The sequence below is a fragment of the Gopherus flavomarginatus genome, chromosome 10 (genome assembly GCF_025201925.1).
Source record: "Gopherus flavomarginatus isolate rGopFla2 chromosome 10, rGopFla2.mat.asm, whole genome shotgun sequence".
NCBI classification, from domain to species: domain Eukaryota; kingdom Metazoa; phylum Chordata; order Testudines; family Testudinidae; genus Gopherus; species Gopherus flavomarginatus.
The window spans coordinates 23,248,279-23,263,292 of record NC_066626.1 but is presented as its reverse complement, the minus strand read 5'-3'; the positions used below and the strand labels follow the sequence as shown (position 1 = coordinate 23,263,292).

Below are 15,014 nucleotides of genomic sequence, written 5' to 3'. Positions count from 1 at the left end.
ATCTTCAACTACCGGTGTGTGGCGTTCGCTGGAGGGTGCCACAAAGCCAGATTGCCCGGGAAGCTGCATACCAAACCAACTCCGTTCTTAGTGAATGGAACCTGCCCACTTTACAAACCACCCTCCTGAACACTAAAAACGTTGCTTACAAAAATAAACAAATACAACAAGGTATGTTAAATCATTGAGGAAGACACACCCACTCTCCTAAAAGTTGCATGAGGAGTACTGGCCCAATTCCAACTCTGGAGATTACATTCGCCCTGCCGAAAAGCAGGGAGTGGTGAATTTTAAGGATGTTTTATTTAACTTCTGATCAAACTGCATCATAAAACTAGTGTATACTGTTAAACAGCTGCCATGTTTCATCCCAAGTTAGATACGTCAGAGATAAAGAAATGACATCTGTATTGAAATTAATTCCAGTCCTTAATGATAGCAGCAGCATTATTTTACATGCTCAAGCAGGTGTCTGACTTAAAGTAGGCTTTCAATGAGGATATGTGCAACAGAGATCATTCCTGTGCTTATTTGTGTAAAAAGTGATTCCACAATCTGAAATTTAGGTCAGAAGCCCCCTCTCCTACTGAAGTCTTCCTTCATGGCCATAAAATTTGTATAAACAGGATTGTGGAAAGGCCTCTCTCTCTGCTCATAGCAAATTAGCTTACTGAACTCCACAGCACCTGGAGTGTGCACCATATACGATTTAAGCATATTCCAATATTTTCAGAAGAACTAGTCTCTCTTAGTTCTTATGCAATTCCATTTGTAAAACAGTAACAATGATACACTATCTTCTCACTACCTGTGTCCTCCGGGCTTTCTTCCTCCCTTTTACTCTCTGCACTTTCCTCTTCTTCCTGTTCCTTCACAAGGATAGCCTCCTTTACTCCATATTAAGTTTACTTGGAAAAAGTAAAATGCTCTTTTGTATGGGATGAAGTGTATTTACACAACAGACTGACACCCAAGGAAAGTTATCAGGTAAATTGGCATTAGCAGGATATTAATCTGAAATATGTTCTATTAGTGTTGACAGATATATACTGCATATTAATTGTCCAATACTCCTCCCTTACCACTGCACTCATCATAGATCATCTAAGTTTGTAAAATGACCATTTGCATTAAGAAACCATATAGAAAGATCCATTACATGTTGACACCTTAACAGAAACAAATCTATATATTAAACAAAACCATGCACAAAGTTAAAAAGTACAATTGACAAAAGGTGTACGCATTCATCCAGAAACAACAATATTTATTTAACATTGTGTGTATATATATATTCTGCATTGCAGACTGTTTTCCATTTTATACATCTCTATTTACAGTGATTTAAAATATTCTTTATTTTTTTAATCTCTGGCAAATATATACAAGGTCAACAGTAACTACATTTCACATTTCAACAACAATCAACAGCATTAACCAGTTTCAGTAAGACAGTTAGGGTAATGGTTTACATGCACCAAAAACATGATCTTCAATGTGTGTTATCTTCAGCTCTGTAAGAATGAAGATTTTTCACTTGTCCCAGGTTAAAGGACATCATGCAACAGAGACTGCATTTACTACCCATTCTGCTTAGTTTTTCACCAGCACTATATCCTGAATGTTTGGAAGTGCATACCAACATGCAGGGTTACACACTAGTGAAAAAAGGGCATCTACACAATTCAAGCCCTTTGGCCAAACAGATTTGTCCACAGAAAGTAGGTTATTTGCTGCCTGTCCTCCTTTTGTGACAATGACAAAATTACATAAAATGCCAAAGTAGTAAAAATCCTTCAGAAATCTTAGTCCAGAGAAACAAACCTTGTATGACAGAAACAGTAAGAAAATACTATCTCAATCCTTGCAGATTGTTTCATTTTGCTAATCAAACTGACTGCAAATTCTATTTTGTTACACGAACAGTAAAACTCAAAAGATTCATTGTAAAGTAGAGGAATTTATTACAAATTTAAAAATCACAGCACAGGGTACCTCAGTTTACTTATAGCAAATAAAAGTTACCATAGTAAGTCCAAAATGTATTGTGTTGAGATGATCTACTTATTCACAATCTTTACTAGCTTTTGCCTGGTGTCCTTGATATGGAAAAATGATTGCAGTTAAATGACTCCCTTAAGGTTATTTACTTAATTACATGGTTTCATTCCATAAATAACCAACTAGTAATGCCCTTGCACAAAAGTATTTACTGTTTTCTTGCAGAAAAGTGCACTGTAGTGTTTCCAAGTCATATTTGAATACACAAACATTTTGAACACTAGCAAACCCATGAATACTTTGCAAAGACAAGTAATTTATTCTGAGTGATTGCCAACTCATATTGACTGAAAATTAGAAGCCATGTACTTTTTGATAGTAACATTTTTCATAAACAAAAAAATATGCAAGACTAGTGAATGGTCTGAACTGGAGGGGAAAATTTCAGTAGCTTATTTTCTGTCACTTCTAAGTCCTATACTGTCAAGGAGAAGAAATTTAATTTACTTAGAGAAACTACTAACAACCTGTTAAATTTCCTACTCAGTGCTGGGAAATAGCAGGCTCAATTGTCCTACACCTGAAATAAAGCTACAGTGACAAAGCACCATAAAGGAGTCTAGTCTTATTGGAGGGTACATCTAAACTATTATCTGTGTACAGACGTGATATAACTATTTGCTCATTTGAAGACATTTCAGTAATTAACTTGATTTTTCTAGAACCAATTAATTTTTTTGTTTGGGAATCAATTTTTTTTAAATTTAGTTTGACAGAAATATTCAGTCAAAATACTGGAGTCTTCTGCTCTATTCACTCACACTTCACTGCTTGTAAACCTGTAATAGGCATTCATGATGAAATAATTAGTTGACAAAGTCCTAGCTCAAAATGTAGTCCAGGATCTCAAAATAACTGTACAACTGTTTCCATCTGTGTTTCCTCACAGGAATAGAAAAGCAATCCTTTACATTAGAAGGGACAATTTTTTGAAGGATGGACCCCATTTTAATTACATTTGGTCCCTTAATGGTCTCTTTTGGTATACTGTCTGATGCATGTAGGAAAGATAAAAAGGAATTTGCTTTTCTATACTCCTATAGGGATCACACTAAATCCTGAAACAGAAACAGCAGTTTGCATCTAATTTAGTTAAATCTAGAATTAAGCTGTCTGGGTTGGGGTAATAAAGTTCATTTCTCATCCAGATTGTATCTGAGGTTCTCTGTATAACTACAAAATAAACAGAACTTATTCTTATTGCAGATACTGACCTTAGCCAACCCTCAGGTAAAATTTACTAATCAATTTAAGTGCCTACATCTATTTTCTTTCTTCCTGTTTTATGCTTTGCAAGCTCGGCTTAATAAGGCAGGATTTTAAAAAGCCATATTAAAAATATTAGCAATGGTCATATAAACATATGTACGCCAGACTTGCGAAATCTTATTCTCACATTCACTTGAGGTGTTTTGTTTTGACGTACCAGTGACGGATCAGTTTCCCCCACTCCTCTCCATTGTCTTCCATCAAAATGTAATAGGCTGGTATATATACTGGGCTCTCAGCTGATCTATTATGACAATTTTGAAAGAAGGGTTTATATGTTCATTTATACTTCAGCCATAGAAAATATCTAAATACACTTTCAGGCAGTGCACAACCTTGATTATCCAAATGCCATAAGGAATAAATGAGAAACAAGGGAATTTTCAATAAGGCCCAGGTCCTAGAAACAAAACACTAAGTTTAAAATACCAAACAAGATACCAAATATTGTATGGTCTGGTTTAAGCTGAATACTCAGTGCATGTACACCACAGTGAATTTGCCCTTTTTATTTTATGTGTTTGGAATGGACTGGCACAAGTTACGTCTGGCTTTGCCCCTTGAGTTCTGCAATCATTCCTGACTCGAGAAATAAAAATACATGTTCACTGTCCACAATGCTACTCTCACAATACCAATGGATACAATAAATATACCTAATGCACTTGATAGTAAGTTTAACATATTAAGGTAACATGTCTTAGAGTTAGGCAATGCTAGATTGCAACAACTTAGGGTTTGTATGATTTAGTATTTAAAATATCAAGACTGTCTTTTTGTTCTGTTTGTACAGTGCATAATAAATAATAGCTTAGCTCATATTCTATTTATCACTTTTTTCCACAATTTAGAGGGACAGTATTTTGTTTAACTTAATTTAAAAAATTTATTTTCTTTGAACAGTCAATTTGGTCATTTCTATCTTCAGGTTGTTTTGATTTTCAAGAGTTTTTTATTTTTGATTAAAAAAATCAAACTGAAATTACTTATCAATCCATTTGTGTGAATTGTTTCCAGGTTTAAGAAAATTAAAACACCTTTATCTTAAAAGGAGGTAGCAACTGGCTTATCTGGAACAACAAAAAAGTTTAAACTGTTGATTTAAAAATGGCCTCAGTGTAGAATAATCTGTTCCAAAATTAATCTTCAAAATATATTTGTGAACCTTTTATCATTATTTTGAATTTTTCCCCCTTGAACTAAGCTTTAAAATTAAATTACTAGTTATCCAAAAAGTAAAGCAACCCCCTTTTATTTGCCACTATTTAGTAGTGGATCGTACCCCCAAAATTTTCTAATATGTTTACATTTATATACAATACACACACAACTGAGGCAATTGATTGTCATCATGTGACAACGTATGTACCTACCCACACACAAACCTCACATGGTGAGAAAAAGCTCTGCCCCAGTATATTCTACTATTCACAAAAGTAGTGCAAATAAAATATTTTGTCAGAAAACAGTATTTTCACTATTCCAATGTCAAAGCAGATGATTTTAATTACCTTAAAAGCTAGTAAGAAATATGAGAATTTATTTGAAAATATCAGATTTATGTATCTGAGACTATTATATTTGCAAACCATACAAATATCTGATATAATACATAACTGGTGTGATAAAATGGTCACTGCTACAGAATGGAAGGACAGGCTCCACACTCCTAAAAAAGCTTTTTCAAGGTCACATCACAAATTGGTATTTGAGATGTACAATAAGGTATAAAGTCTCAATATTCTGAAAACTAAACTAAATGGATGGATAGTAGGGTATTTAATCTTCACTTGCAACATTCGTTTAAACAGCTATTGTCATCTTGCTGCCTGCATGAAAAATGGCTCACAGCTCAAGCAAAATGTCACTTGAAATAGCTTAAAAGCTGATCAAAGATTTAATTAGCACGCCTGTTATTTTATATTTCCTTAAATTATGAAGCCCCAGAAAAAAGAACAAATTACAAATGCCAGCAGATTATTGTACACAGTTATGCTAAAATCAAGGGATAATACATTTATCTTTACTTAAATGTGTATCTACACCTAGCTACAGTACCCATGGTTCTCCACTTCAGATTTGTGCATATATACTATCTCAGATAAGGAGGAATGTCGTATTCTACATTCTGACCTCTTGTATACTGCAACTGTACTCAACTATTGCAGGGGTCTAAAACTAGTGCATGATGTTACATACCAAATACATCATAATTACGGACAGACAATAGAGTGAGGTAAGGAAAAAGAACTTAAGTCTAAATCTTTGTCAGAAACCTATTATTTTAATAGTTTTGTACTTAGTTTAACAGTAGCATACAACCCCCTCCAAAATCAACTCTGATTATTCTTTGTTTGTATCCCAAGCATTTCCATTTCCATTTCAATTAATGCCACAGTACTTTGAAGTTCACCAAAGCTCAGTACATCATATTTCACAACTACCTTTACATGGATTGATGGACACATCTAAAAGCATTAACAATATATAGCACTGACATGACACATTATAATGGCTGCTTCATTTGTGTTAATGGATGAGTCATTCCAGAACATAGAGAGAGGTTGATTAGTGAACATCTGACACGAAGCAGTCAAAGGATCTTTTGGACAAGTTATTATGTATCATATCAGTCCACAGTGTGGAACATCTAGGATGTTAATAGGGACAGAATTTGAACTCTTATCCATAAGCATATTATAGTGAAAGTAGTGTGCATATACGCACAAAAGCAGATTAATGAATACTTAACAGATTTATAAAATATAACAAAAGGCACTCCGCCAAAATAAGGACTAAATACCTGCAAAACTGGTTTTAAAAAGTGACTAAAACTTAATTCAAATTTGAGCACCCATCTCTGACTCCCCATTTGAAATCACAGGACTATTTCATTTTGCTGAACTGGTTTAACTGCATTTTGTAAAAGAAATGGATCATGATATGGAAACTTGTTTGCTAAGTTTTAACCTGATGCAAAATTTTTAGAAGAGTTATAAATCCCTTAGGTGAAAACTAACCGTGGAAAATATAGAACCTCGATAGCTGAACTACCAAACATCAGTATGTATATTTTTGTATATATCTTTACTATACATACATACATACACACAAAATAAACACTCGAAAAAATATATTGGGATTCTTCCAAAACTAGCCTGACCGTCTGACTTACATTTCCATCTCAAGAACTAATATAAAGGAATAATTGGTCCTTATCAATTTGAAATTATATTTATCTTTAGTAATATTTCTTTTTTTTAATGTTATCATTCCTCTTTGAATGTGAAATATGAAGATTAAGTGACCAAGTAACTCATTCAACCATAAAAATGTCTTCCTTTACCTGTTTATAAGTTTGAAAGTCGCTTTGAAAAAATGCTACTTGAAACGAGGGTGTTAAAAAGAGAAGAATTGAAAGCTTGAAACAACATTTAAACAACCAACCCATTAAATACCCACTAGCAATGTAATGCCATTTTAGTTCTGAATTTCATACAATCTTTATAAATCGAAAGATAGCCTGTTATTTGTAGCTATTTGTTTCTATTTTTTCCACAGTGAAAATTATAAAACAAAAGTGCCTACAGAATAAAAAAATGTAACTCTAATCTGTTCCATGGGTTAATGGCCTGTACACTTCCAGGTCACAACAGAGTAGAGAAAAAAGACTGAGACTTCCTCTTTTCTCCTTAGTTATCCAAAGAAAGACACAGGCTAAAATATGATGGACATCCTCCTTTGTAATCAGAAATGTACTTTTAAGTAGTGATCGCTAGCATAGGTAGCAATTGCTGCCCATACATCAATCACATAGATTCAGGACTTGGCTCAATGGCATGAGTTCAGAGTTTTCTAGGAGACTGCCTGTCTCCATCAGCAAAATGATCAGATATTTACAAAATTTACAATGGATTGTAAATACAAAGGCAGTGAAGTGCGGTCCTTCTGGGAGAAAATACTACCCCGTTATACCAACATTGTTTCTAGAAAGAGTTGCACATTGATGCTTCAGTGTTTCCAGCAAACCATTATCTCAATCCCTGATGCATCTCCTTGGAGGATTATGTCTGGACTACAGACTTCTTAATCTATGCTGTGACTGAGCTAGGAACACCTAGAAAGCAGAAGGGGCTCCCTAACAGCTATGATACCATAGAATGCAGCCTGAGAATCCCTCTGTTTACCTGAAGATACGCTTGTTTCAATTCAGTGATTATCACCTCACACAAATAGAAGCAGAGCTAGTAGTTAATTATTTCTGGGAAAGTGTGTCTCTCCTTCCCACTTTTGAATTATTTCAACAGGTTTGGCCTTTCCAAATTCCAGTGTGTAAGCGGAATGACCCTGTGTCCTGGAGGGGAAGACATATAACATAAATATGGCTACAACGCCATAAGTAGCACATTGTGACCTACGTTCTCTACTTACAGCCCTCTTTATCTGAGGGGCAACGACTTGGTAATAGGCATGCCTCCACTGTTGAGCAGGAAGAGTTTCAGAAGTAGGAGAGTGGGGAAGGAAAAGAACAATTCTCATTTTAATGGAAAAGTGCATTGGTCAGCAAGAAGCAACAATGACATTCCCCTCTCCCAGAACTGACTGCACAAACTCAGAGAGGTCCAAAGTCACATTAGAATCTCTGAGGCACTCCTGGTTCTAGAAAAATCATGATCCAGTAGTCTTTGCAGTACTATAGACTGATAAAACTAACCCGCTTCTATTTCTTAACAAAGCCAGAGCATCATCTCATAGGGATCACATTCACCATTTCCTCCAATATCACTAGTCTCACAGTGTTGAAATGGGACTGATCAGCCTATGATGGATTGCACATCACCCAAGGAGAAAGGAAGGTGTGGAAAAGGCATACAGTACATTTTATACTGCTTCACAACCATGTTCACAAGGGGTGGGGACTGGGAGTGAGAGGAGATTTATTGCTGTTTCATACAAAATACAGGATGATATCTAAACTGAATCAAATGAGATCACAATGGTCAGTATTTTCACACTGTGGGATGAAGGTTCTTGTTTTTGCCCAAGGATGAACTGTCTGTTGGTTAAAGAGGAAGAGGGGAGTCAAAGCTACACCTGGGATATCAGCTGCATATTGAAACTTGGGGATCGAGACTGCTTGGTAAGGGGAGCCCCTGGAGTAAGGAGATCTTTACCTTCCCCAGCTTGGCCTAGCCGGTCCTCCTGTAGACTGATAGTTGAAAACCGATTGGAATTGCCAGCTGCTAGATTAGTAACACCCGCAGTGCCAACCCCAACAATGCAAGCTGCTTGACCACCATTTACATAGTCAAATGATTTACTGGAGGAAGCACTAGCAGTCCGGATTAGGCTCAAGCTACTGGCTTTTGGTACCACCTGCCCAGCAGGCAGGCTGAGGTGTTTCTTTGTAGGTGTCATCTCAATTGTTTCTGCAGTAAGGTCAGTTGGTTGGTGCAGGTGCTGCTTCTGAGCTACTGAATCTCGAGGGCTCTCATTGGATTTAGTGGCAGATGATGTTTCTTTATCCTTAGCTGAACGCCCACTTGCTGCTTTCCTTAAACTGCCCCTCTGCGATGTGGACGATAGAGGCTTGGTCCCAACTGGCTGGCTACTAAGGGAAGCTCCTGATGAAAATCCTTCGTCAGCATCATTGAAGTTCACGGATTCCTCTCTTCCATTTATACCCTCAGTATCTACAAAAACCCAACACAAACAAATTAGACCCAGAATCTAAACAGTCACATTACATGAAGTAGATGTATACAGATGTAAACAAAATGTCACTAAAAACAAACTTCACTTTCTGATCCAAACACTTTTCCACTTGTTAATTGATTCCTGCAACCAAAATTTTTCCCTCTATACGTAGTGGATAGTAACTTTTGTCAGCATCAAATTCCAGTACTCTACACTAGCAGCCTGATTTACCTCTCACTTGCCTGATTTTACACTGATGTAGCCTCATTCACTTCAAGGGAGTTATTCCTGATTTACATGTGTAAATACAAAAAATCAGGCTCCACATGGTTTATTTATTCTCTGTTCCATTCATATGCACTGTGCCCGGTTCTCTCACACTTGTATAAATCTATTACACTTTTGTTTACACAAGTGAGAGGAGAATCAGAGCCTCTTGTGTACATACTTTTTATCTGGGTAAACCTCTCATCTGTATTAATTCACCATCTTCTGTAGAACTCATCAGCTCAAGCATTACTAGTAGAGGCACAGATAATTGTGAGCATCTGAACAACTCTGCTTGACTATCCAATCCATTACCCAATTCAGTCTAAAGGATTCTTCACAACCCCTTCACTAATCCTTTCAGCCTAGGTTGCTATTTTTATCCTGATTAAGGGCTGCATCCCGAGAGGTACTGAATACAGTAAATGCAGCTCCTGCTGAAGTCAATGTGAGTTGCTGCAAGAACTCAACAACCTTTAGGAACAGGTCAGACCATTGGTCACCAATCACCACCATGCCTGCAGGTGTACTAGATTTTAGCAGATGCCAAGTGGCACATGTGACTAAACTTTTTCCTGGAGATAAACCCTAATTCCTATGTGTCATCTCTCCTCCAAACCCCAGTCCTCCTTGCACTTCCAGTAATTACATGAAGCTGGCTTCCATCATATTGCCTGTAACCTGGCTGCCTAAATATCTTCTATCTATAAAATACTTCTTTGTATATGGAATACAAGATTAAGCTGTGAAGTGCTGCACACTGTGGAAGAGACTTTGTGCTTCTGAACAGGACCTGCCTGTCAAACAGCAACCTATCACTCCAGGCCATGAATGGAGAACAGAGAAAACCTAGAGGTGGCCTCAGTTTCCTAGGATGCAACCTGAAGTCTGGTTTTGAAAGTTGGGAGTTTAAAACCCAGCTGTGAAGGTATGTATCTGTTTCAATTAAAAACCCATGGCTGGCCCATGGGGCTTGGGCTCAGGGTCTGTTTAACTGGTATAGACGTTCGGGCTAGGGCTGAAGCCCAGGCTCTAGGACCCTGTGAGGTGGCAGGGTCCCCATAACATCTAAAGCAAAATTAAACAGACCCTTATCCGGAGCCAAGTCAGTTGGCATAGGCCAGCTGCAGATGTCTAACTTTAGTGTAGACAGACCCTGAGTATATTAAGTCAGTGACCTTTGGAAATAAGTCTGACTTGACAGGGTCCAAAGATGGATGAGCTCTGCTGGTTTACTGGCTAAATTTACTGGCAGCAGGTTCCTTTGCAAACTACTTCTAGTTTGTGGTTTTCATTTTGCTCCCTTACTTTCCATTACTAAGGAAACAGATGCATTTACTTCTTAAGTGCTTGCTTTCAGTCCTATACCATGAAAAGGGTTGTACAAAAAATAGCAAGTATTTTCATAAAAAATGCAATTTTGTTTCAGGCCATTTTGAAACCCCAAGGAAATTCATAAAGTAGTTTTTACAACAAAACATGACAAAATATGCATTTATCATGTATTTGAACAGGACTTTGAATTTCAAAAACTGTAGTTTTTGCATTTGAATGAAAGTGTGCTCATTTTCACTCCAGCTGTCTTACTTTCAAAATTAAAAAAGCAAAATTTCACCTTTTAAAAAAAAATAAAAATAAGGCCTTCAAATTGTAAGAATTTCAGATTTCCCTGTGATAACCCTAAGTATGACTGCTTGCAGGAAACCCCAGGAAGTTTACATGTCTGACGGCTTCAACTGCTGCATTATTCCAGTGGCAGTTTGCTCATTCTGCTCTGGCACATACCAAAGAGCTTGTCTGAAGCTCCTTAAATGGTGGCAAAAGGTTTATGAGTCTAACATACAGGAATGAACCTACCCTTCCACAGACTTTTGTCAGTGCACTGACAAAGGTGACAAGTTGTTTTTAAACTTTCAAGTTACACTGCAGCCTATAGAGGCCAGTACTTTGCTCTTGGTGCTCCTTCACCGTGCAAAAATATCTAGCTTGGCTATGCATATCATATTTCAGAAGCAGAAAGCAGAACAGCTTTACAGACAGGTTTTTTTGGGTCCCTTTCCTTTGTAGGAAACCCTTTTTGTTGAAGCTAAGATCACTGTTATTCCTGGTTTCAGCCTCCCCAGGGGCACTCAGCCACTTTCTAACCTAAAGCCATTCTCAGTAGAATACAATGCTGGTCTGCTTTATTATGCAATCCTCATAGAATTAATCTAATCTTTAACCTCCCATAAACTGTAAGCAACTTCACAGTACTGCAGTCTTCATACTTGGAAAAAACTTTAGCCTCAGGACAAGACAAGCATTTTAAACTCTAAGGGATATTTTCTAATTATTAAAATGCATTTACTACAACTTCCTGAATACATATTTAAAATATGGGTTTTATTTTTTTCCCGTTTGATCAAATCAGTCCTTTAGAAATATAAAAGTGTTTGTCTTCTCATTTATTCACACAAATACTTCCCCACATTAAACAATGAGACATTTTATGAACCACCCACTACCACCGTCCTCAAAGGTGCTGGTAAAAGGATGATACAACTGAAATACCCTGAAACCAAAAGAAGAAGCTTTTCCCATCAGACCCAGCATTTATATTCTTTTATACCATCATGCAAAACTGAATGAAAGTGCATTGATTAGGAACCATGGCAGCAGCTAACACCTCCTCTCTCAACCTTCCCTTAGTCAAATGGATGATGTGTAACTTGCAGGAAGACACCGAAGTGTTCATGAGAAAATAATCAGGGATGCTAAACAGATTATCCTACTTCAGAAAAAACACCATGAGACAGCAGAAGGAAATTGGAAAGGTAAAACTGTCAAGTATCATTCAATTTAGAGAGGAGAATGAGAGGCTTGGTGCAAGCTTTTGGATGCTGCAACCATGCAGAGGCTCAGGCAGCACAGCAATGCTGAAGAATGAAGAAAACAGACAAGACAACATGCAGGAAAATCTCTCTCTAGTTAGATCCCAGATACTCAGGAAAGTTCTCACTGGAGTGAAGTCTTTCACCTCAGTAAAATACAGCTTAAATATATACAGTTATCCCGCTGGATGATAGTTTTCTTTTAATACTACCCTCAAAGACAAAGAAAAGGGAGAGTGCAGTTCAGTTCTCTATACCCCTTATTTGGAACAGGTAACTCAGAAAAAGTGGTAGGTTTCTTCTTTTCCTACAGAACAGTAACAATCAAAACAACATCTTTCTCCTGAACAACCCCATAATTGACTACAATCTTGGAAAGGAAAGGAGAAAATGAGAGAGAAAATGACAAGTCAACCACACAGCTTTTGTCTTCAAGTTTCTCAACATTTTCTATAGGAATTAGTGCTTCTCTAAAGAATGAACTTTTATTGCGACACAGAAGTCAATACAAAGTAGATCCAGCAGAAGTATTACATTTATTTTTGGATTTGTTCCATGTCAGCTTTCCCCCTACCATTATCTACTGGCCACAAATGACTGTGTATATCTACTGCTGCAACCCAACAGAAGAGTATGAAATCACGTAACCCTTTTAAACACACATCCTTTCTGAGGCATCACTAAGCCACCTCTTGGAAACCGGCAGAACATTCCATGTATTGGTTCCAAACACTAGTTTAAAAGGGATATTCATTCTTTTTATCCTTCTCATAATTAGATGCATAAACAAACTTGAACAATGAAAGGGATTACTAGGGTTTACCAAGAAAGATCTTTCTTGTTTCATGCTGTTGTCAGGTAGGACATAGTCACTCAATTGAAGGTATTTGCTAATTCAAGTTTTCTGCAAAATTATCATCATCAATTAATAAGGTAATATACATAACATACAAATAATAATTTAAGTATTAGTAATCAAATCTGCTTTAGCTCCATGGGCACTTTCCACCCCAGAATATTACTGAGTGGCAAAGTTTGTACAGTTTGAGCAAACATGCAACTGTCAGCTTTCTATGTTCAGTTATCTGTTCAAATATTCTTCACTTTCATATCCAGGAAAACCATACAAAGTGATGCAGACTCCAAAGGAACAAGTCAAAAGATATGGATATTTTAAAATAACTCAAGTGTTAGAAAGGGAAGGCTACATTCCTGGCAACCATTTTTAATGAAGGCTCTCTGCAAAGCTCAGGACTTCTCCATATCCTTCAGGACATGCACATGCAACAGTCAGTACAGTGGAATTAGACGAATCAGAACAAATGGAGTAAGGATGGGGTAGGGCTCGTTTACTGAGCATGCTCAAACGCACTACGCACCAAGGAGCAGTTTCTAAAACTTCAACAGCATCATGTTTTGGTAAGTATCTTATTTTCCAAAGAAGTGGGATGTTGTGACCCTCATTCATTACGTGCTGATTCACTGTGGTGGATTCCATGGTAACAATACATCAAATCTAGAAGAATCTCAGATTTTTGTTTCCACAAGGACACCCTGAAGCGTATGCAGTACATATAAAACAGTCTGCAAACACCTTCTTTGTTTCAGAGAAATTGTGACCTTTATAGCTGTTGGAAATGCCAAAGGAATGTTCACACAGAAAAGAAAACTTAAATTACAGAAACAGATTAGGAAGATCAGAGGATTCTTGGGAATACATTTTCAGCTAAAAACCTGGGGAATTAAGCACTCCACCACCACCAAGAGAAGTCATGAATCAAATTCACTGCATGAAAGCATACCTCTTACCAAGTACAGATGATAAGTTAATAAACTCACTAAAAGAAAATGAACCTATATCAGACAACTCACAGAATACTACATGTGGCTGCAAGGGCAGCTGTTGCAAAATCCAACAGCAAACACCAAAAGAACCTATTTGTGAAGAAAAACAGTCACTGTTTTAAAGTGGCAGGAAACGTTACAACTTGATTCCAGTTAGGGGATTGGTGTGGTTGTTTACAGCCAGTCCACTCACACAGGCTAACAAGATGGTGAAGCTTTAGTGAATAGAAGTGTGGGGAATAAATATAAAATAATTTATTCAAAGCACAACACTGAGAATCTACATCTTAGGCAAACCCAACTTTAACAGCGACAGGAAATTCACTTTGGAATTTTGAAACATTGTTCCAATACTATCTTGTTAATCTAAAGTTGTAGTAAGATTCTTTTATACCCTAAAACGGATTCATCAGGTTTTCTGAACTGGGCTCATGCTCATTTGGTGCAGTATTTTTCTCACAAATATTAGAGTAAACATGCTCAGTAATAGGAAATTTCCAAGCAATCTCAATGCTCTTAGATGCTGCCCTTGCCTTTTCATTAGCCATGCCAAGCTGCCTTTCACCACACAGAGATGCAAGCCCCAGGCCAGCCCACATGATAACAAAAGGTAGTACCTGACCTGGTGCTAGGTATATAGGGGATGTGTGTATTGCAAAGAGAAGCTAATACACCCTGGGATAGTGGAAACACGCACTAGAATGAAAAGTAGTCCTGCTTGGGGACAGGGAGCCAGGATCTTCCTCTGGCAACTGCCTCACTGACTTCTGCCTCCTCTCTGTCCTACCCTCTGTTGTGGCTGCTGTCAAGGTGGGCTCCGGTGAGCCATGCTCAGGGGTCCTGCGCACCAGCACCTCCCCCTCTTGCTCACGTTTGATCCCTAGGTCTGTGGAGCCGTGCTGGATCGGGGAGCCAGGAATGCTTGAGTCAGCCTCGTTTGAGAAGTCAAAGCCATCTGGGATTCAACACACAAAATTTTAGTGCTTTTCTATTCCTTTCTAGGCA

General features: G+C 37.4%; 1 protein-coding gene across 13 annotated transcripts in view; it reads right to left on the bottom strand.

Moving 5' to 3' along the window:
* Positions 1 to 1,240: 1,240 nt before the first annotated feature.
* Positions 1,241 to 15,014, bottom strand: part of HYCC2 (hyccin PI4KA lipid kinase complex subunit 2) — a 94,911-nt gene continuing 81,137 nt past the window's right edge. For 8 of the 13 annotated variants that reach the window (XM_050916616.1, XM_050916621.1, XM_050916615.1 and 5 more), the window contains 2 exons: positions 14,797 to 14,964; positions 1,241 to 9,023 (listed from right to left, as the gene is read on the bottom strand). In XM_050916616.1, the coding sequence (XP_050772573.1) occupies positions 8,419 to 9,023; positions 14,797 to 14,964 (773 nt within the window). In that variant the 3' untranslated portion in view covers positions 1,241 to 8,418. The remainder of the gene's footprint in view (positions 9,024 to 14,796; positions 14,965 to 15,014) is intronic. The other 5 variants (XR_007768367.1, XM_050916622.1, XM_050916623.1 and 2 more) reach the window with 5 other exon arrangements.